The 23,898-nt window shown below is 41.2% G+C and overlaps 1 protein-coding gene across 2 annotated transcripts in view; it reads right to left on the reverse strand.

Annotated features, from left to right (window-relative positions):
* Positions 1-1,289: 1,289 nt before the first annotated feature.
* LOC127665914 (lysosomal Pro-X carboxypeptidase) overlaps positions 1,290-23,898 on the reverse strand; it is a 48,703-nt gene continuing 26,094 nt past the window's right edge. For both annotated transcript variants that reach the window (XM_052158536.1, XM_052158544.1), the window contains 7 exons: positions 23,106-23,207; positions 15,878-16,059; positions 15,009-15,166; positions 13,696-13,865; positions 7,064-7,228; positions 6,148-6,335; positions 1,290-2,354 (listed from right to left, as the gene is read on the reverse strand). In XM_052158536.1, coding sequence (XP_052014496.1) covers positions 2,147-2,354; positions 6,148-6,335; positions 7,064-7,228; positions 13,696-13,865; positions 15,009-15,166; positions 15,878-16,059; positions 23,106-23,207 — 1,173 coding nt within the window. In that variant the 3' untranslated portion in view covers positions 1,290-2,146. The remainder of the gene's footprint in view (positions 2,355-6,147; positions 6,336-7,063; positions 7,229-13,695; positions 13,866-15,008; positions 15,167-15,877; positions 16,060-23,105; positions 23,208-23,898) is intronic.

Below are 23,898 nucleotides of genomic sequence, written 5' to 3' on the forward strand. Positions count from 1 at the left end.
TTGGGGAACAATTGAGGTCCCCCAAAGGGATAGGAACTCTACAGGAAGACCAACAGAGTCAACTAGCCTAGACCCTTGGGGGCTCTCAGAAACCGAACCACCAACCAAAGAGCATACGCAAGCTAGACCTAGCCCCCCAGATGTGCAGCTTGGTCTTCCTGTAATCTCCCAACAATTGGAGTGGGGCAGTCTCTAAAGCTGTTGCTTGTCTGTGGAATACATTCCCCCTATAGGTTCTTTTTTCTGGCTTAGTGGGAGAGGATGCCTACCTCTGAAGAACCTGATATGCTGAGGGCTTGGGGGGGGGGGCGTTCTCCACCTTCTCAGAGGAGGAAGGGGAATAGAGAGAGGAACTGTGTGTTGGGGGGCTGACTGGGTGGGGGCAGCGATTGGGATGTAAAGTAAATTTTTTAAAAAAGATTTTGTGTAAAACAGCCTAAAATCCTAAAATAAGGGTAAAAATGTTCTCCACTAAATCTTTCCCTAGCCTAAACATGACCTGAAAAGGACAACACCAAGGAAAGCCCAGCAAAGTTCCACCCTACAGACCTAGAGGCAGTGATCTAAAGCTGAGAGCCGAGAAAGTCTTCCCCGGGGACGCACACACCAAGTTGTTACTCAATACAGAATGTTCAACCCTGAGAACAGTCACCAAAGTAACATTATAGAGATTGTGCAGGATGCATTTAGAAAAATATATGTATATACATATATGTATACAATGGCAATTAATTTAAAAAAGAGGCCATGTATTTAAAGAGAGCAAGGCAGGGTATATGGGACAATTTAAAGGGACGAAAGAGAAAAAAATGTTGTAATTATAACTTCAAAAAACGAGAAAGCAATAGTGAAATAAAACCTTGTCAGGGGTCTAGGGATAGTTTTTAAAAAGCAAGAAATGTTTCCAAAGCATGGAAAGAACATGACTAGGAAATACTAAAAAACTGGGGGGTTCTGTTGAGAAGAAACTGTTCACCTGTGTCCCTCAGAGGTTTGGAATCAATCTTATTTCCTGTGCTAGAAAAGTCCCTTAGAAGAAAGGTCTCTGTGTAGGAACCGCTTGGAAGTTTCAAGGCCTAAGAAATGGGAAGGCTCTGTCATTTATCAATGTCAATATGCTGCCTGCTTGGACTGCTCTGCTTGTCTTCTGGAAGCCACACAGGAAAGCCCTCATGCACCTGCTGCTTGGAATCCTGAGGCTTCAGGCTTTACTGAGACTGGTGACAATGACGAGAACATAAACATTTCTTTACAAAATGGACAGAGGTACATTCTACTTTCTCAACAGATTGTTTGTCAATTTTTAAAGGATTTTTTTTTATTAACAGAATTTGTTCAGTTTTAAAGTAAAAATAAAAAACGGCACTTTTACTAAATTGGCAGAACTAGGCAGACCAACACAAAATTGACCTTGTAAACAAAGAGAGCCGGAGAGGGCCAGATCCCTTCCTGGCAGTAGCACGGTGGCAGATATCCCAGAACTCAGGAGAGCTGCCAAGTGGGAAAGAGATAGAGCAAGGACTTTCCAAAAGCAGCCAGCCCAGGCACACTGACCTCCCTACAGCTGGAGCAACACACAGGTAGGTCTCTGCCTTGCTCTTTAATGCAGTCCAGTTCAGAGTCACTCGCTGAGCTCACAGGACGCCACCCCCCCACCCCCATCCCCACCCCCCACCCTGCGCCCCTCTGTCTCCTGGATTGGCATCCCACATTCTACCAGCTGCAGCTGCAGCACTTGGAATCCAGCTCCTGCTTGCCCTTTTGTGGCAGGAGTGGGGACTTCTAATGGGCCAGAGAGACTTCAGCCTCAACCAAGGAGACCTCCCTGCTGCTGGGAGAAGTGCTCGCCCCCTGGTGAAAGGCACTGAGGAGCTATGCCAGCTCTGATGGCCTGCGAGCTGTCATGATGGCACAAAGACAGTGAGGCCGGAGCAGTCACCTGGGTGTGGGCTGTGCCCACCCCTGCCGCTCTCTTGTGGCTCCACCTTGGACCAACAAATAGGACAAATGAGAGAAAGTAGTTACATAAAAAAAAAAAAAAAGAAAGAAAGAAAGAAAAAAAGAAAAAAAGAAAACAAAAGTGAACGGGTATGTGGGTGAAAGGAATGTAAAAGAAGAAAACCAAAAATTAATTTTTAAAAGTTGCTCATTTGGCATCGCTATAGAAATCTGCAATCCATTTCTTCATGTGTTTAACTTCCGATAAGCGAGTTAGGAGCACAGAGGGAGGATCATAGGCAGTGTGGGCTCGGAGATCTAAATGATGGGCCCCCTCAGGGATGTTGATAGCCACCAGGGTGTCTGAGATGTCCTCGGTTACTCCACCTCCTGACCACGGGTCTAAGTCACCATTGCTGCAAGGGAGGGAAACAAGAAAAATTAATGTACTTTTATAGTTCCCACCTTATGGATCTCATGAGCATTACTCATTTGAACATTATCACTTTCAGGGTCACATGCACATATATGTACACCCTCATTTCCCCTGAGTATACCTAGGAAGAGAATTTCTGAGACATGTGCTATCACTAAATTTCTTCATGAACTGCCAAACAGTTTTCCAAAGTGGCTTTACTAGTTTGCACTCCCATTCTCAAATACATATATTTTTCTAAATGCAACCTGCACAATCTCTATAATGTTACTTTGGTGACTGTTCTCAGGATTGAACATTCTGTATTGAGTTACAACTTGGATTTGATGGTGAGATTAGAGAAGTGCTTTACCAGTTCTCACTGTGGTCTGGATTTCTACACACACTCCAACTGATGCTTACCATCTTTTCATGTGTTATTAGGCCACTTAGATAAAGTATTTGAAGTTTTTTCTATTAAGATTATCACTTTGTTTTGTTTTTTGTTGTTTGGAGACAGAGTCTCATTGTAGCCCGAGCCAGCCTGGAACTTGCTATGTAGCCATGGTCACCTCAAACCTGAAGCAGTCGTCTTGCTGGGATCCACAGCTGTAAGCCACATATCTGGCTTCTGGCTTCAGCTATTTTTAGCTGGGTCATGTATCTTTTGGTTGACAAGCTTAATAATTCATTCTCTTTAGAGATAGTAGTACACAGCTATAATCTCAGTACTGGAAAACTGAGGTAAGAGGACCACAAATTCAAGGCCACACTTAATTTTCTATTATTTTATTTAACAATTGTTAATTAGCATAGCAAGTATTATTTTCAATAAAATTTGGCTTTGCTGATTCTCAGCCCCCTCTTCTTCCCCAGCTCTCAACACCCCCTTGTTCCCTTCCATCCTTCACATTCGCTCTCGTCTCGTGTGTCTTAGCGTCCACCCTCCTGTTTCCGAAGCACCTCTCCTCCCCTCTTGTTGACTAGGTTCGTGAGAGTTGGCCATAGTAAACCAAACCAAACTAACCACCACCACAACAAAAAATACCCAATTGACTATTACAGGTCTTCATTGTTGCAGATTCAGATATCTGCCTAATTATAACTACTCACTGGTTACCACTTATCTATGGGACAACTAGAGTCACACTCTAGGGCCTACTGACTCACATACCCAGAAGGGTCTATGCCACAGTGACTAACTTTCTGTTAATTTGAGGCTTAAAACTCATGCATATTTGCTTTAAAGCCACATTTAAAACTCCCCGTGTAACGCTCATTTAGACAATATAATGGCCCCAATAAAGCGCGCTCTCTCTCTCTCCCCACACACACTTCCCCTTGCCTATACTCTTTGACCTCTATTATGCAGAATTCAGAGATATATGTGTCCCCCAAGTACTAGAAGTTCTGAAAATAATCTTAAAACTTTCACATTGTGGTTGTGAAAAATGCATGTGTACATAAAACCACTGTGGGTGTTTTCCTCTCTGGCTTATGGTGGCTGCTATCAGGATAGTGGTTAGGTAAGATGGTGGAGAGATTCAAAAGAGCTTCTTCTAAACACCACCTTAAAAGTGTTATTGCTAGACATGGTTGCACATACCTGCAATCCCACCACCAGTAAGGTGAAGGAAGGAAAGAGGGTCAGTAATTTAGGGTCTTCCTTAGCTACATAATGAGTTCAGTATTAACCTGGACTACATGAAACCTTGTCCCAAAAAACAAAAAGAGTGTTATCTTTCCCAATATAAGAACATGAAGTCTTTCTATTAAAAGGAAAATATTTAGATAAGCTAGCATTAGAGGTGCATTACTCTATTCTTCCCTTGGGTCTATGGCATGCCTACGATAAGTTCTCAGCTAATAATGATGCTGGGTATGGGTTTCACCTTATGGAGCTAGTTTTAAGTCCATTGAGAGAGTGACTGGTAACTCCCATAATGTTTGTGCCCCCACAGCACCATTGAGCATATCTTGTATGACCAGTATTGTAGCTCACAGGTTTCATAGCTGGATGTGATTGATAATGATTTCTTCCTCTGGTAGCTTGCTCAACACCCTCCAGCACTGTACAAGCTAGCCAGCAGGGATGGAGCTTCCAGGTCCATGCAGCTTGATTTTGGCATGTTCTGTGACTCAATAATGTTGTGCTGTCTTCTCATGATGTTCTGGAGGGTATCCAAGAGCAGTGACAACAGCCTGTCATGTTTAAGGGCTCAAGAGAACCTCACCAACAACTACAATGTAAATAACTCAGTCTTGGCACTGGACTTTGAAGGGATAATCCTTTTGTATACTGTTTAAGAGCTATCTTTGTATTACTCAAATGCTGACTTCTATAATGGCAAAATGTTGAGTATAGGCTGAACTTTAGTACTGATATTTTTATGAAGCATCACCTGTGTCTCAGTGTTTCATAAACATCTTCTCCATCACCTTCTGATTGGTCAATAAATAGCTGATCAGCCTATGACTAGGCAGAGGAGATAAGGAGGTTGAACTTCCAATCCCAGCCAGAGGTCTCAGGGAGAAAGAGGTAGGAGGAGGACCACAAGGAAGGAAGAGAAGGGGTGGCTGTGAGACAGAGGGTCAAGGAGGACTTGTGATGAGCAGGTCACCAAGGGAGTTTGCCATGAGAGAGCACTATGAGGACACACATGGACAATGTGAGCCAGTGTGAGACTCAAACCGCAAGTCACAGGGAACTAGAGCTAGGGACAAGGAGAATGCTAGGTAAACACTCATTGGGAAGATTCCATAGTTAGGGTCTTTAGGAGGTCTCCTCTCATCAATTCTGACTTTTATTAATTTTGAGGAATCCATCTTTTCTTCCCCTGTTGAAACAAAGTCAAAAACCTCTCTCTCAACATTACACCTCCCCTTCCCTCCATTTTGAAGTTAGGAGATACTTAATATAAACAGGTTGATTTAGTGCAGCAGGTTTTTTACATAATCCAATGTCTTCTCAGAAGCTGTTGGGTTTTGTTCATTAGCATTCAAAAAATTCAAAGCTAATAAAGCACAATGTAACCTATCTCTAGGAGTCTTTGTTATCACTTTTTGCTTGTTAAGCATATATATATTATACATTATATATAATATATAAAATATGTTATAATATATAATATACATAATATATAATAAAATGATATATAATATACAATATCACATATACATCATATAATAAATTAATATGCTATAATTAATGTACTAATATAGATTATTATATTATATTAATCAAGATATATTAATATTGTATTTTATATAATATATTCTATTCTATAATGTTATACTATTCTGTTTATTGACATATAATATTGTAATATTATATTATAATAATGTAATAATATTTATGATATATGCAGGTAGTAAGGATATAAAACTTGAATTTGCTGAACTAGTTCATTGTTCTGAGACTTCAGATACCTGGGTAAAATCCTCAACTTCCAGGCTCGTTTAATCACTGACAGTAATTAATTTGCTTGAGAAATGATGTTAGTTATTCATGGGCTCCCTTCTAAATCTCTGTGTAAATAACTGAAAATCACCATTGGTCACATAATCTATGGGTTTTAGAAAATACAAATCCTCCCAAGAAAACCACCATGCAATGAAAAGAATCACCAAAGTAGGACTGTAACAGCTGCTATCTATTGTTTATTAAGGTCTGGCACTCAATAGCAAAGTAGAATAGCATCACTAATGTATTCAGTGTTACTTTAATACCTACCACTTTCCTAGTTCTGTTTTCTCAGTCATTTGCTAGTGTCTCCATTAAACAGCAAACTCACCTGAAAATGATGTTTGAGTGTGAACTGATGTTTTTGCCACCATACATGGTAGTCATCCAATAAGGCCGTGGTTTCACTCCCCACTGGTTAAAACAATCATTGGAATATGTCTCCAAGTCCCACAGAAAGGGTTCAAACATGTCATCAACACCATTAGTACAAAAGGGCATGACCATCTCTGTGCAGGCCTGAGAGGGCAAAGCAGGAAAGGAAACCAAGGGAAAATGAAGCAAAAAGAGGAAAATTAAAATTACAAAAGGTCATTCAGCCAGGGTCAAGGTCATTCAGCCATGGACAGCACTTGCAATAGCCCTCTACCTGACCCCAGCCCCACAACTTCCCCACCACTCAACCCCTTGTTTCTCCTAGAAAGAGACAGCTGAGAAGACACAGGATTTGTACTGTTTTCTTTCTCTCTTCTTCTTCCTTCCTTCCTTCCTTCCTTCCTTCCTTCCTTCCTTCCTTCCTTCCTTCCTTCCTTCCCTCCGCAGAGTCTTCTTTCATACGTCTTTGACTATTTTTAGCCCCCAAGAAAACCCTGAGAGTCTTACTGTGCAGGTGATGGAATAGAGACTTCCCTTCTTTCATGTGTCCATTTAATGCTTCCTTTCCAGGACTTGTCAAGGTCTATTAAAGAGTTACTCTGTCTCCCTCAACAGGCTATGTTTTATGGTAATAGTCATATAAATTATTTATTTTTACATCTTTGAAACATAAGAGATTGTGACCAATGAAAACCCTTCATTATATATTAGTACATATAGGAAGGAAAGCGTGGAGAAGGAGGGAGGGGGTCATGTGGCAACTTTACACTGGCCGGACGTGGTAGGTGAGGTAGAAAATGCCAGGCAACATATTACAGTACAACAGTATCAGGACAGAGCACACGGAACGCAGGGAAATCACGCATGCTCACCTGAAAGCTCCAGCCCATGGAGCCGAGATTGCTTGTAGCTGTTTGTGAAATATTCAGGCATTCTGCTTGGCCTGAATAATTATAATATACATTCAGAGCTTGGAAAATATTCTGCAGCAGCACTGTATCAGATACATTAGGATTTTTCAAATACTGGCACACCTCCTAAGAGATAAACATGGGAAGAGTCAGATAGGAATAGAAAATTGGTTTAGTAACAAAGAGGAAAGGTTATCTCGATTTTTATCACAAAATGCTGATAAACATCTTAATGCATTTAAAAAGTTCTATCTCCGAAGAATAATTTGCTCTCTCAAAGGAAAACCGTTTAGCTTTTTCCATAGGGTAAGGGAATAAGTCAGTCATTCGCATGGTATGCCACACACTCTCTACTGATTCTGGTTCCCTTTTCCCTGCCTTCGCTCCAGTGGCCAGGTAAACCATTCTTCACCACACCACACTCGTTCCCTTTTCCTCAAATCCCCTTTCCCACTCATTAAATCCACAAATGGCTCAACAATTCAACCAATCATAACACCTCAAATAGCCCCTCTTCTCTGAGGTTAACCTGTGTGTGTTTCCCAGCCTGGGAGAACTAAAGCACTCCCGCCTGGGCCGTCACTGCACGGTGTTCCTACTTTTATCTCAGCCCCTGCACTACTGTCCTGCACACATCAGATTTCAGAACATCTCTCTGTGCTTAGCAAAGCCTCTAATAACTAAATTTTTGTTGAGTGAAGGCCTATATTTTCAGAAGAATGCAAAATTTATGAAATTTTGATTGTATATGTATTTGTGTGTGCATGTGGGTCACTGTGTGTATGTGTAGGCCAGAGAGCAACCTTGGGCGTCATTCCCTAGGTGCTATCCATCTCATCGCCTTGCCTGGGACTCACCAAGTAGGACAGGCTGGTTGGCCATCAAGACTCGGGCAGGGTCCCCTGTCTCCATATTCCTGGATTGGGATTGCTAAGATGAGCTACCATACACTGCTTTATTGTCTTTTTGAAAACATGATCTCACCACATAACATCCAATATTTGATTTTTTTTCCTAATTTTTGTTTTTAAATTTCCATTCTCCTTCCTTTTCTCTGTTACTTTTACCTTTGTACTTTTCCTTCTGTTCATTTTCAGTGCAATTATTGCTTCACTGTATTTTTTTTACAGTTTTGTTATTCCTTTCTTGTATTCATGTATTTCATTTCACTATTGGGCAATACTATTTCTTTTCTTTCTTTTTTTTCTTTTTTTTTGGTTTTTGAGACAGGGTTTCTCTGTATAGCCCTGGCTGCCCTGGAACTCACTCTGTAGACCAGGCTGGCCTCGAACTCAGAAATCTGCCTGCCTCTGCCTCCCAAGTGCCAGGATTAAAGACATGCACCACCATTGCCCGGTGCTACTTCTTTTCCTTAGGTTCTTTACATTTTTGCCCCTGTGTTTCCTTCTTTCCACACTCTCGACTTTCAGTATATTTTGAATTTTACTTAATTTTTTAAAAAAATTCTAATTTATAATTATTATACTATTATTCTAATAGTATAATTTTTATAATTTTAGTTCTCTTCTTGTTCTCACTTGTTTGTTTTTTAGCTTTCTTGTTATTGGGCAACTTTTTGCTGTTCTCCCCCTTGTTTTCCTTACCCTGCTCTTTTCTCTTCCCACCACAACATTTTCTTCATTCCTTCATCTTCCACTATTTTATTCAACTTTCCTTTCCATACATTTCTTCCTTTCTCTTTATCTCAATCATATCTGTACTTAACCTTAGAGAGTTTTCAGTGTCACAGCTCATTCTCCAAGTGTCTTGTCATTTTCTGTTTTATTGTCACTGGTGACAAAGTGTATTTCTACATCTTAAGTGGTCTGATGTAGCAGTATGCATTCCTAACCACTGATACACCTCGCCAGCCTCCCTCCCCTTCTTATCTTTAGATAAGTTCTCCAAGCTAAACAAAGGTACCAAAGAAACCTCAAAGCTCAATTACACCATAGATTAGGTGAACTTAACATAAATTTATAGAATAGTATTTCTATAACTATGCATCAAGAAGTTCATCAACATTTTATGATAAAAATCGAGATAACATTTCCTTTTCATTGCCTATTGGCTCAAGCCTTGGGAGTTCACCTGTCTCGATGTCCCTAGCATTGGGATTATAGCACTCTTACCACCCACAAAACCTTCTAAAGTAAAAATACCACTTTCTAGTCTTCAAATTAAATCTTAATGGAGTATTAAAGATTCAAAATAATTTCTTACATGTTACCAGATAATAGTGCAATCAAACTAGAAATCAAAAGCAAGAGAAATTATAGGACTGCATGGACAGAGAGCATTAGACTATGGATGATTAGTGGGTCTAGTGGAAATTAGAATGGATAGTTGTAAAAATTCTAGAATCAAACGAGTAAGAAAGTACAACTTCACCAGACCTTCAGGATACAACTAAGGCAGTTCTAGGTGGTCAGACTTATGAGTGCTTATATGTTAAAATCAGAAATATCTCAAATAAATAATACAATGACATACCTTAAGATATTAGAAAAATGAGAATGTTACTGATCCAAAAACAGCAGAAAGCAAGAAATAATAAAGATGAGGGCAGGAATTAATGGAATGGAGACTAAAAGAAAAACTCATAGAATCAATCGAGGGGTTTATTATTAGGGAAAAAATATAAACCAGATTGACAAATCACCTAGCCAACTTAGGCAAAGAAAAAGAGGGGAATTAACTAACAAAACTGGAGTTGAAACCAGGAGGTTATCACGTGTGCCAGTGAAATGCAGTCATCTGTGGCGGCTTAACTTCACTGTCACCTTAAGGAGATTTAGAATCACGAGGGAAACACATCTCTGGCTATGGATATGAAGGTGTTTCCAGACAGGTTTCACTGAAGAGGGAAGATCTGCTCTAAATATGAGCAGCACCAGCCCAGAGGCTGGGGCCTACACTGCTTCCTAAGGAGGCTACAGTGTGTTCAACTGCTGCTGTTTCTCCATGGTGAACTATATCCCCTGAAGATAAGGTGAGATATAGTCTTCCTCACTTAAGGTGCTTCTTGACAGGTATTTAGGCACAGTGAGAAGAGAACTAGCACAACTTCAAAAGAAGAAATGCAAATGACCCATGTGTATAGGTCACAAGGAAGGATGGAAAAACAGAATACTGAGATTAAGAGAATAGTCCTCCCCAGAGAAGAACACACTAACTGGTTTATCCAATACCAAATGGTCAGTCCTGAAAGCATTTACATACAGTATCATTGTAAGAGCTGAACAAGCTATATTTATATATTTAGGAACACACACACACACACATACACACACACCACCACCACCACCACCACCAACAACAATAACAACAACAGCAATTAAAGAAAAAGAGGCCATGAACTTGAGAGAGAGCAAACAGGGTGGGAGTTAAGGTAGAAAAGAGAAAGAGGAAAATTACATAGTCTCAAAAGTAAAAATAGTAATAATAATTTAAAAATACTGGAAAATAGTAGTAGTTATTCAGTCCTGGTAAATACATATCATCTTTTATGAAATCATTCTTGCCAATGATCTGTGGATTTAAAGCTTTCAAACTAAGCTAATAAAATAAAATAAAACCTCTGTGTGCATGCAAAAGCAAAGAAAGGTAAAAGGGGTGAGGAGGAAGGAAGGGGGTCAGAGAGAGAAAGGGAAGAAGAATGGAAGACAAATGCCCAGTAAATACCTTAGCCATCAAGAGAATGCAAAATAAAACTGCTTTGAGAGCTCATTTCACCAAGACAGAGTGGTCATGATGAAGATGATAAATGTCAACCTACTCTGGTGAGGACAAGGAGAAAGAGGACCTCTTATTTACCACTGGCAAGAATATACAATAAAATGGACACATGCAAATCAGGAAGGAAGCTACTCAAAAGACAGACTAGAACTCCGGCTCTGCCACTACTGACTAAATACCCAGAAGCTAGCAAGGCAGCACACATACCGTAACATCCATGTATACATCTAAGTCCCTGGTAACTGCCATACTGTTGATACTGTCTAAAACTCTGAATCTGTGTACATGCCCACCAACAGAGGAATGGTGGAGATAAAGTAGTATTTACAAATAATATGCAATTCTATTTAGCCATAAAGAAAAGTAAAATCATGACATTTCAGAAAACTGTAAATAAGGAGTCATTTTTTAAAAAAAAATTTTATGTATATGGGTGTTTTGCCTACGTGTATACCCGTGTATTACATCCATACCTGGTATAGGTGTTAGATTCCCTGAAACTAGAGTTACAGGTGGCTCATAGTACTTAATATGTACTTAACAGACACCTTCTGCTTTCATGTCACATGTATTCTACGACTCTCTCTGGTTCTATTCCTTGTTATTAGGATGTTGTCCTCTCCTCTCCTGATCCTCTTCTGGTTTACACACACACACACACACACACACACACACAGAGAGAGAGAGAGAGAGAGAGAGAGAGAGAGACAGACAGACAGACAGACAGTCAGAGATTTAAATCTGTGCTCCATATGGGAAAGAAAACATGCAGCATTTGACAGAGTCTAATTCATTACACTTAACATAACCCTGAGGGGCTGGAGCATTGGCTCAGCAGTTCTGAGGACCCACATGGTACTTAAACACCCACATACAACTTAAGAAAAAAACCACAACAATGTTGTTTAAAAGCTGAGAAAAGGCTCAGTGGCTTTTATAAGTCAAATGCCAGAAGGGCTTTCAATTTTCCTTTTCTCTTCTTCCTGTGTTCTCCATATCAACTCTCTAATTATTTCCTCATGGGCATGTAGCTTCTGCTAACGTAGGCAAGTAGGCAATGTAAATGAATGTGCTAAAGTCAAAAGGCAAATTAAAGGTGATAATTGAGCTGACATACAAAAAATGGCATTTTAATTTAACTTTTTCTTCGTGGAACACACTGAAGTAACTAACTTCAATAGAAAGTAGATGCTTCAAAGTTTTACCTATTAACTACAAGGAACTGCTAAATTAAAAGTACTTGTAAACCAGACCAGGTGACAGGCCTTGTAATCCCAGCTACTTGGGAGGCCTGCTGGGACACCAAGGTGACTTCAAGGCCAGACCCTGTCTCAAGACACGAAGTCTAGAGGATCAGAGATTTAGCTGCACATATGAGAGGGTACTGAGGGGCAGTCACGCTGGAGGCTGGGCTGGTACTTTTGAAATCCTACTCTCACATGGCTAATTCTAATTTCATTTCCAATACCTACCCTAGAAATCCCTTCAATTATATTCTCAAACTTAACCATCAACTCTGCCAGACTTGGTTTTTAAAATTGAGAGACATTCTTTTTTTTTTTTTTTTGTTTTTTTTCCAGACTTGGTTTCTCTGTATAGCCCTGGCTGTCCCGGACTCACTCTGTAGACCAGGCTGGCCTCTTCAGAAATCCGCCTGCTTCTGCCTCCCAGAGTGCTGGGATTAGAGGCGTGCACCACCACCGCCCGGCTGGATTTGGTTTTTTTTTTTTTTCCCCGAGACAGGGTTTCTCTGTATAGTCCTAGCTGTCCTGGAACTCACTCTGTAGACCAGGCTGGCCTCAAACTCAAATCTGCCTGCTTCTGCCTCCCAAGTGCTGGGATTAGAGGCTTTACAGACATTCCTTTTTTTTTTTTTTAACAGACATTCTTAACAAAGAAACGTTTAAAGGTGAACATATGTAATAAATCCCTTGACCACGAAAAGAACTTTAGCATAGCTGGGAAGGAGTGGCGCAAGCCGGTAGTCCCAACTACCGAGAGGCAGAGGAAGGTGGATCTCCATGAGTTTGAGGCCAACCTTGAAATACAGAGCTATTTCCATGACAATCAGGTTACATTGCAGAAAAACAAAACAAAACAAAAATCTTGAGCATTATTAAAGGTTGAAAATGAGTGCAATATGTTTTCACTCTGGAAAAAGTACATAAACTTATCATAAAATGAGTCTCAAGTGTCTTCAAATCTAACATTTTGCATGGTTCTCAGTGGAAGTCTATGCATTTACTTTTGTGTACAGGGAGCCTTGGGGACCAAGTTCCTTGATTAGGAGCAGAGAGTGTAAGCAGTAGATCCAGGCCACACACCACAGCACACGAAAAGATAGTCTTGCGTGCTGCTGTTTGGCTTGGAGGTCATTCAGGATGAGTGTAGCATTTAGACCGCCTTTACCAGCTCACTGTGCCTCAGGCCTAAGGCAAAGCTGCCATTTACTAAGCTCAGTTAATGCACTACATGGATCTAGGCATGACACATGTATCACAAAATGGCAAATATTACATATGCAAAGTATGCCCAGAATTTGGCATGTAGTAGTGATTTTATCAGCACCAACTGTTGGTCATATTCCTTATTCCCACAATGCTGTAGTTGGTGAGATTTGTCTTCATTTCTCAAATGGGAAAACTGAGGTGAAAAGACATAGCTAACGTGCCAAAGGTCACATGTCAGAAAGCTGTAGAACCCAGGATTCCATCCTATAATCGTTAATTTCATGGAGTCCCTATGTAATTGGGATTTTGTTTTTTGATGTTGAAAGTCAGAGAATGTATATCAAAACAGAGAAAAATACGTTATGGAGGAGGAGGAGGAGAAGGAGGAGAAGATATTTTAGTTACCTTGATGGGCCAAGCAGGCAAAGGCTGCAAAAAGTTGCACGCATAAGGGTAGTTCACCATGGCCAGGTCCACCCAGGTCTCTGCTATCCATCCTTTTAAAGTTGGGATTTTCTCAGCAGTCAAGGGGCTACATAGATGAAGAGTGTTCGTGAGCCACTGGAGACCACTGCCTGAAGATAAAAGGACACACTGCTAATCTATAGGTCAATCAATCATTGATTCATCGTTTGGTATTACAGAAAACATCCTACATTCAATAAACTATTTTAGGGCAACTAGACTTAGCAAAATTAATATTATTCCCCAGTTTGAGATACTATTAAAATAAATGAGACTACAAAAAAAGAATGCATAAACTACAAGTAAATAAAACGAATGGATACACTTAAGAATTAGAATATTGCAGAAAATACAGCAGACCAAAACTGAACTCCCACACACCATGCAACTGTCATTACTAAGATGCGAGGATCAGAAAATCATCCTGTGGTTCAGCAGGAGTCACTGTGTAGGTGGGAAGAGGTGCTGTAGTCAGCAGCAGAGGGGTTATGAGATTTTTTTTGTCTTTTTGTCTTTTTTTGTTGGTGGTAGTTTTGTCTTTTCTTGATCTGGATATTACCAATACTAAGCACTTACTTTGTAAAAATTTATTCATTCATACATTTCGATTGGAATGATTCCCTATACATATAATATGTGTGTCTATATATCTATTGTGTGTGTGTGTGTGTGTGTATGTGTTTAATATGTAGCAGTGTTAGGCTATGGGTATCACTCAATAGGCAAAGTACCTACTAAAGAACATAAGGACCTGAGTTTGAATTCCCATTAACCCATATAAAAACCCAGAAGTGGCGGTGTGTACCCATAACTCCAGCTCAGGTCAGCAGGGGGAAAGATGAGCAGATCCCTGAAGGTCACTGGCAAACTAGCCTGTCCTGTTGATGAGCTGCGGGTTCACTGAGAAACTATGTCTCAAAAAGAAAAAATGGGGGGATGGTAGAACAAAGGAACCCTAAGTCAACCTCTGACCTACAACACACATACACACACACACACACACACTGCATATACACAACAATGATCACATTCCTTACTAACAGGCACATACATAACACATAAAAAACAATACAAATTCATATAATACATCGTACATATACTCACATACAAACAACAAATATACACAATTATTTACAAAAGTTACAAAAAGTGCCAGTGTTTATTTTTAATAAATTAATGGTTAAAAAACAAGCAAGCAAACAAACAAACAAAAACCAATACGTTGCAAATTCTGTCTCTTAATGAAAGCTTACCTGTACTTGAGAGTTGGTTAATGACACTCCAGGATTTGCGGATACTTTCTGAACATTGTGGACCACTTCTACTGAAATCTTTAGTTACGATTTTCATAAATTCACCACAGGGAGACATCCCATCCAGCTGCCAGATAGGGGCAGAAGCAGCAAGGGCTCTAAATGGTCAGGGAAGTGACAGGAGAAAAGAGAAATGTAATCCACCTATTCATGCTTTTGTTTGTTTTGCTTTTTTAAATGTGTGTGTCCACATGTATGTAGTGTGTGTGAGCATTCATGTGTGTACATACTCAAGTGTACAAATTCAAGTGTGTGTGTGTGTGTGTGTGTGTGTGTGTGTCTGTCTGTCTGTCTGTCTGTCCAAATCCCTGTGGAGCTAGAGAAGGGGTCAGATGCCCTGGATCTAGAATTTTAAGTAGTAGTGAGCCACCTGACAGGGGTGCTAGGCATCAAATTCATGCCCTCTGAAAGAGCAGTAAGTGGTCTTAAAACTGAAACATCTCTCAGTCACCAAATTCAGCTTTAGTATGGAAATTAAAATGAAACAAAGATGATTAGAAACATAATGTTGTTTGGGTTTCTTGTTGTTATTGTTTTTGTTTTTGTTTGAGTCACGGTCTCTCTACATTTCCCTGGCTGTCTTGAAACTCACTATGCAGACCAGGTTGGCATCGAATACACAAAGATCCCCCTGTCTCTGCCTTCCAAGTACTGAGGTTAAAGGTGTGTGCCACCATACCTGGCCCATAATATTGTTGTTAATGAGAGAAAAGTGTCCATTCAACACAGCACGGAGCATATTTTACCCAAAACAAAGCTCTAATTTTCTCTTGATTGTTAATAGCTGGGTCAAGAATCAATTTACTTACCCAACGGCCATGTGAGGATATTTCATCCTGAACCAGGCTGCGAGCATGCCGCCGTAAGAACCTCCAATGGCGATGACAGGTTGATCTTTAGCTCCTGGGATTGTTTTTTTCAAGTGTCTGATTAACTCTGCAAAGTCAGCTAGAGCCTGTTCTGATGTCAGGAAATTCAAGTGTTTGGAATCCTATATATGTGTATGTTTATTTAAGAATAAAGACAAAGAAAACAGGTATAAATACACACATAATAGCAGGTGAGGCACAGCATAGGTTCAGAACTATTCATTCAGAGTTTTCATTACTTAAATTTCCAGACAACTGAGCTAAAATCCCACATTATCCCCATCAAAGCAATCTATGAATAGTAACTTTAAGTCTGTAAAAGAACACAATCTATTTTCCCATCAAATGTAACTTTATTGCTTTTTGAGCTTATTTTCAAATGCAATAGGGGAAGCAAGACCTAGCCATATTTATACATTCAAGATACTTCCCTTAAAGGACAAAAAGAGATCTTGCTGTGCCTTACTTGAACATTTAGCCAATTTGACTCTTCTGCCAGAGCTCTGTTTTTTTTTTTTTGTTGTTGAGAAATTTAAACAACTGTAGGCATGATGCATAGTTATGAAGACACACAGAATCTGTAAAGGTAGACTTCTTAAGCCCTTAGCTCATGTCTTATGGGTAGAGTCTGATGTGTGTGTGTGTGTGTGTGTGTGTGTGTGTGTGTATGTGTAGGATCTGATGACATCTGAAGGATAGTTTTGTTTCTGAATAAAAAGAAACTGCAGCAAGATTTGTTGCAGTTTGTCTTATGGGTAGAGTCTGATGTGTGTGTGTGTGTGTGTGTGTGTGTGTGTGTGTATGTGTGTGTATGTGTGTGTATGTGTAGGATCTGATGACATCTGAAGGATAGTTTTGTTTCTGAATAAAAAGAAACTGCAGCAAGATTTGTTGCTATGGTGTGCTGGCAAGCTGTCGGGGGCAGGGCACATCTCCATAGACCTGGGATAGGGAGGCTCCCAAGAATCATAGGGGTGACCTTAGCTGTGACTTACTACATTGGAGATATGCAACTTGAAGAGGCCACCTCCTGTAGCCAAGCAGGAACCCCAATAGAGCAACAGGGACACTAATCCATCCACGTTAGACCCAAAATCTATCCTGTCTACAAGAAATTCAGGGATGGGTGGTGGAACAGAGACTGAAAAGAATGACCAACCAATAACCAGTCCAACTAGAAACCCATCCCATGGGTTAGCACCAGTCCCTGATACTATTAATGAAATTCTGATATGCTTGCAGACGGGAGCCTAGCACGGCACCACCCAGAAGCTGACTCAGACGGATGCAGAGACACACAACCAAACACTGGATGGAGCTTGGGGACTCTTATGGAAGAGGGGGAATGATTGAAGGCCCTGAAGGGAATAGGAACTAACCTGAACCATAGGAGGCTTTCAGAGACTGAACCATGAAGCAAAGAGCATACACGGGCTGGACCTAGGCCTCCCTGCACGTAGGTAGCTGATGTGCAGTTTGGTCTTCCTGTGGGCCCCATACAACTGAAACTAGGGCTATCCCTAAAGCTGTTGCCTTGTCTGTGGAATACTTTCTTCTATCTGGGCTGCCTTGTCTGGCCTCAGTAGGAGAGGTTGCACTTAGTCCTTCAGAGACTTGATGTGCCAGGGTGGAGGGATATTGGGTGGGGTGTGGGGCTCCCCCCTCTCAGAGAAGGAAAGGGCAGAGGGACTGTTGGAGGGGAGATGGGGGAGCAGTGATCAGGATGTAAAGTGGATAAAAGAGAAAAAACTTTGCTGCCAAGTCTCTGACTCTGAAAACAATTCGCCTTCTTTACAGATGGTCACCAGTTCTATTAGGACAGAGCCTGTTTTAATTCAGTACTTTTAACACAAACCCAACAACAAAAAGAAAAAAAAAAAGGGCAGTGGTTGAGAAGGAGGTAGTTGAAACAGTTGCAAACCACAAGGTCTGTAAGCAGGGGGTGCGTTAGCATAACTGAGGAAAGCCCAGGCCCTGTCGAGTTCCAGAGCTAAGGAAGGAAGGCACGGGAGCCACAGAGTGAAGATTACTGGGACACGGTTAGACTGGAGCCCTGCCCCTGCCCTCCATTGCCTTTACCCCAGAATTTCTCTTTTAACAGGACAGTTGGCCATGGGGAAGGGAACCCATCCCTTGGTTTCCTTGAAGTAGTTTAAACTAACTCTCTGGCAATGCATCTTGGCCCTATCCTGGAAATGTCACCATTTCAAACACTGTAATACAGCTTGCTCCTCCAACAGTCTACCAATGTTCTCTGCCCCAGCCTGCGATGTATCTTGCCTGTGTTTCCCTTTCCAAATGCCATTTTCAGGAGATGTTATTTGCTGAAGGTCTTGTTGAGGTTGTAGAAGTAATAGAAACAAGTTTAATATGCAGCTGAGAATAATTTCAAGTCTTGACACATTTAAGCAGTCCAAGATTTAGTTAAAGATAAACTAAATCCCACAGACAATGAAAAAAGGATTTCCAGTCAAAAGAAACTCACCCACCCACCACACACACACCTACAGATTGTATATTTGCTACAGCAACAAGCTCAGCCGCTAATCACAGACAGCTATAATTGGAATATACTAGAGGGGAAACAATACATTCATGGAAGAAAATGATCCCCAAGTAGAAGGAAACCCACTCCACCAGCTCGTGCGTGGGTCCACTTCACTCTGCAGAACGCAGAAGGCTAACAGGTACTGTTCAGATGTGTCTACAGAAGTTTGCCGCTCTTTTCTCTTACAGATATATAACCTTTGATATATATATCACATATATATATATATATATATATGTGATATATATATATATCACACCTTTGTGTCGAGCTACTCTTAGTGACTTGGTTCTAAAAAACAAACTGTGGCAGAAGTGATGATATGACCACCTAGGTCAGGCCATTAGAGTCACCTCAGCTTCCGCCTTGGTTTCCAAGTAGAAGGAAACCCACTCCACCAGCTCGTGCGTGGGTCCACTTCACTCTGCAGAACGCAGAAGGCTAACAGGTACTGTTCAGATGTGTCTACAGAAGTTTGCCGCTCTTTTCTCTTACAGATATATAACCTTTGATATATATATCACATATATATATATATATATATATATATGTGATATATATATATATCACACCTTTGTGTCGAGCTACTCTTAGTGACTTGGTTCTAAAAAACAAACTGTGGCAGAAGTGATGATATGACCACCTAGGTCAGGCCATTAGAGTCACCTCAGCTTCCGCCTTGGTTTGCAGTGTTAAGAGGAGTGAGTTCCTACATCATCCTGCTCTTCACACAGACGCTTTGAACAATGTAGGAGATGAGGCTCTTCAGCCTCTTGACAGTGTCCACAGAAGTTTATAATTCCTCTGATGACCTGCTAGGAGTGGATTCAAGCCTTCAGATGGCTACCACTTTGTCCGACATTGTAGCCTAGAGTGGCCTCTGAAGGAGAAACACCCAGCTAATTCTCCCTAATTCCTTACAGGAATTATTATTTTTTTAAGATTTATTTATTTATTTTATGTAAGTACACTGTAGCTGTCTTCAGACACACCAGAAGAGGGCATCAGAACTTGTTACAGATGGTTGTGAGCCACCATGTGGTTGCTTGGGATTTGAACTCAGGACCTTCAGAAGAGCAGTCAGTGCTCTTAACTGCTGAGCCATCTCTCCAGCCCCCTTACAGGAATTATTAAATAATAAATGCTTTCTGTCATTCTAGTGTGTTTGCTCATGCTTATAATTCCAGCACTGGAACAGGAGATAGAGCAAGAGGATTATGAGTTCAAGACCAGCCTGCATAACATAGCTAGTCCCTATCTCTAAACAAGCAAGCACAAGTAGTACGTTTACTACTGTTTAAATCAGGGTGGCTTTATGTACACGGCACGAGGAAACGGATACAGCTGCGCGCATTTGAGAGACTCCCTATTCCACCTTCATTCTGGGCCTTGCTACCTTGACACCGTCAGTCAACTGTCATCTTACAGTGTCACAAGGCCCCTGCGTTCCTTTTCTCCATCTGCATCATCCACCCCATCACCCTTTACCCCCCATCCATGAGCAATGACTTCCCACCTCCTCTCCGGCTGTCATATTTTCCTTCCGTTTTAAATGGCACTATATATAGTTGGGTGCAATTGTTTTCAAGTTTCAAATAATATGAATAGCATCTCTTATGCTATTGACAACTTTTGTGAGCACAGGAAGAGAAAGAAGCATATTATAAACTCAGATACGAAGATCCAGCTATACCACTCTTGGGAATATACCCAAAGATGCCCCACCAGGCCACAGCAGCACGCATTCCACTATGTTCATAGCAGCCTTATTTGTGGTAACCAGAAGCTGGAAACAACCCAGATGTCCCACGACAGAAGAATGGATACAGAAAACGTGGTTCATTTACACAGTGGAATAGTACTCAGCTATTAAGAATGAGGACATCCTGAGTTTTGCAGGCAAATGAATGAAACTAGAAAATATCCTGAGTGAGGTGACTCAGACCCAAAAGGACAAGTATCCTACGTTCTCACTAATAAGTGAATGTTAAAAAGTACAGAGTGCCCAAGATACAGTCCACAGACCTCAAAGAGGACAACGAGCTGAAGGGCCCAAGATGGATGCCTCAGTCCCACTTGGGAGGGAGAACAAAGCAATCACAAATGGGGAGGGAGGGAGGGAGGGACCTGGGAGGGAAAGTGGATGGGGGTGGGGGGGGAATGGGGAGGAGAGGGGAACAGGGTGAGGGAAAAGGACTGAAGCCCTAAGGGCCAATAAAAAGAATGGAAACAGGCAAACTCAGGAGATAGGAGGTTGGGGAGCCCTCTAGAATATACCAGAGACCTGGGAGATGAGAGACTCTCAGGACTCAAAGGGAGGGACCTTAGATGAAATGCCCAACATTAGGGAGAGGGAACTTATAGAGCCCACCTCCAGCAGGAAGACGGGGCATCAAATGAGGGAGGGGGGGCATCCCACTGTCACAACTCTGACCCATAATAGTGTCTCTCTGAAAAAATTACAGGGATGGAAATGGAGAGGAGCCTGAGGAAAAGAAGGTCCAGAGACAGACCCAAAGTGGGATCCAGCTCAAGGGGAGGTCCCAAGGCCTGACACTATTACTGAGGCTATGGAGCACTCACAAAAAGGGACCGAGCATGACTGTACTCCAGAAGATCCATCAAGCAGCTGAAAGAGTCAGATGCAGATATTTGCACCCAACCAATTGACAGAAGCTGCTGACCCCTGTGGTTGAATTAGGGAAAAGTGGAAAGAAGCTGAGGAGGAGGGTGACCCTGTAGGAGGACCAGCAGTCTCAACTAATCTGGATGCCTGAGATCTCTCAGACACTGGACCACCATACAGGGAACATACAACTGGTGCTGATATGAGGGCCCCAACACATACAGTAAAGGACTGCAGGGTCTGTGTTCACTCAGAGATGATGCACAGTTATAACCCTCAAGGGACTGGAGTTCAAAGGTCAGGTAGGGTGAGTGAGGGGTAGGGACATCACATGGAGACAGAGGGGTGGGGAGGAGGTGTGGGATGTGGAACAGTCAGAGGGTGAACGGGGGTGGGGGGAGCGGAGGGGAATAAATATAGAGTGTAAAAAAATAAATTAATTAATAATTAAAAAACATAGGTATAGTTTCACATTGCTAACAGAATATTGATTGCAGCAACCTACAGAAAGTTAAGATGCAATGTGTAACAATTTGACTGATTCTCAATAGTTTCAGGACCACTGGTTACGTGTGTATGTATAATACTAAGCTAAAGAACAAAACTGTTCATCCAATCTGACAAATTACAATGAACGCTTTGCCATTGACTCACAGGATATGTACATTTTAAACTTATTTTTAATTACTTCACTTATCATGACATAATAAACTCAGTTAACCAAATATAAAATTTAAAAAGCTCCTTTCAAAACAGCATAAAATATGACTATTCTCAAATTATTTTAGGTGACAATTCACAAAAGGATAGTATCACACTCAACTGAATAAGATAGAAGACATTAGGTACTGCATAAACATTTTACTGTAATATTTATTGTCATATTTTAAAGCAATTTGAAAAACATAAAAATAGTGGCAACTTTTGGAAACCGAGTTCCCTAAGGAAAATATTAGTAACAGGGTATGTGGGAAATTATTATAGCTAGAAGGACATGAGGAAAATCAGGTCATTCAGTGGAGGAAAAACTCCTGGCTCGTTAAGTACAAAGCCTGACAAAGGCCAAGGCCAGGGCCTCCAGTAGGAAGGGAAAGGTTAACATGACATCATTTATACTTAGATGCTGATTATATGTTACTGAAACTCCTTCTCATATATTTGCATTTACTCCTGAGGCAAGAACAAGAACTTAGTTCATCATTTACAGAGCACAACTGCTTACTGACATGCAATAATGAAAATTCCCTGCACAGGGGCAGCAATGGAGTTAAGACTGACCTGGCTGAAGTCAGGCCGCACAACTGAAGTGTAACTAGCAGGGGCTGTACTTGTAACATAAGGGTAGAGCCCTTACCGGGAACATGTTAGGCCTTCCTCGGCCTGCCTTCCTCGGTTCCCCAGAACTACAAACAAAACCAAACAAAGAGCCACTGATGGAGAGCTGGAGAGGAAGCTCCCCTGGGAGGAGCACTTGCTGCTCTTGCAAAGGACCTGGGTTTGGTTCCCAGCAAGCACACACTGCTCCCAACATCCACAACTGCAGGTCCAGGGGATGAAGAGTTCCCTGGAGCTTCTCGGGCACCAGGCTCCCACGGGGTGCACAGCCACATGCAGGCAGAACAGGTATAGAGGTAGAATAGGCCTGAGTTTTCTTTTGTAAAGTGACTGCACGGCTTTAAAGGTCTCGGACTTTAAACTGAGAACTGAGAACGAAGTTTAGTGGGATCGTTTGCTCTGCACACAGGAGGCCTGGGTTTGATCCTTGGCTCAGGAAGGAAGGAAGGAAGCAAGGAAGGAAGGAAGGAAGGAAAATTCTTATTTTATACAAATTAGATATATAAAGGAAAGATAAAGTACAAATTATTAAATTTTCAGGCACTTCAAATTAAACTGATCTCATATTGATTAAGTATAAAATGTTCTAAACTTAAACAAATTAACTACCAAAAAGGGTACTCAAAATCTTTAACCTTAAAAGAAAAATGTGCACTTACCTTGAAGGAGTCCTGACCGAAGGGAAGGGACTCCCCGTAGTATCGATGTTCAGCAAACACCAGCATAGCCTTCAGCTCCTCAGCCACATCCCACATGAACCCCTAGGAAGAGTTCACAAAGTCACAAGTCAAATTGGGCCATCAAACATTGCACTGAACTTTTGCTAGCCATGTGAAAAGGTGTTAGACCAGACCAGAAAGAACTCTCTAAAAACTGTGCAATGTATGTGTGCTCCACAGGGGGAAAAGCCACACGACCTGTATCACAGTGTACTCCGGAGAAACAAAAAAGATCAGCGTGTTCATCTAATCCTCACCTCTTCTTCTCCTGACTCTCTGACCCTGAGTCAATATCATATGTCAGTCTTCAAACTGCACTGTGGTTAATAATCTAGGAAGGAGGTAAAGATATCTAAGCCTCAAAGACATACACAGACAACATAAAAAAATTAAAAGATGCCGGGCAGTGGTGGTCCATCTTGGCACAGCACTTGGGAGGCAGAAGCAGGCAGATTTCCCAGTTCAAGGCCAGCCTGGTCTACAGAGTGAGTTCCAGGACAGCCAGGGCTACACAGAGAAACCCCATCTCAAAAAAACAAAAACAGAAAGAGAAAGAGAAAGGAAGGAAGGAAGGAAGGAAGGAAGGAAGGAAGGAAGGAAGGAAGAAAGGAAGAAAGAAAGAAAGAAAGAAAGAAAGAAAGAAAGAAAGAAAGAAAGAAAGAAAGAAAGAAAGAAAGAAAGAAAGAAAGAAAGAAAGAAAGGAAGGAAGGAAGGAAAGGAAAGAAAGAAAAGA

This window comes from Apodemus sylvaticus, chromosome 1 (assembly GCF_947179515.1).
Source record: "Apodemus sylvaticus chromosome 1, mApoSyl1.1, whole genome shotgun sequence".
NCBI classification, from domain to species: Eukaryota; Metazoa; Chordata; class Mammalia; order Rodentia; family Muridae; genus Apodemus; species Apodemus sylvaticus.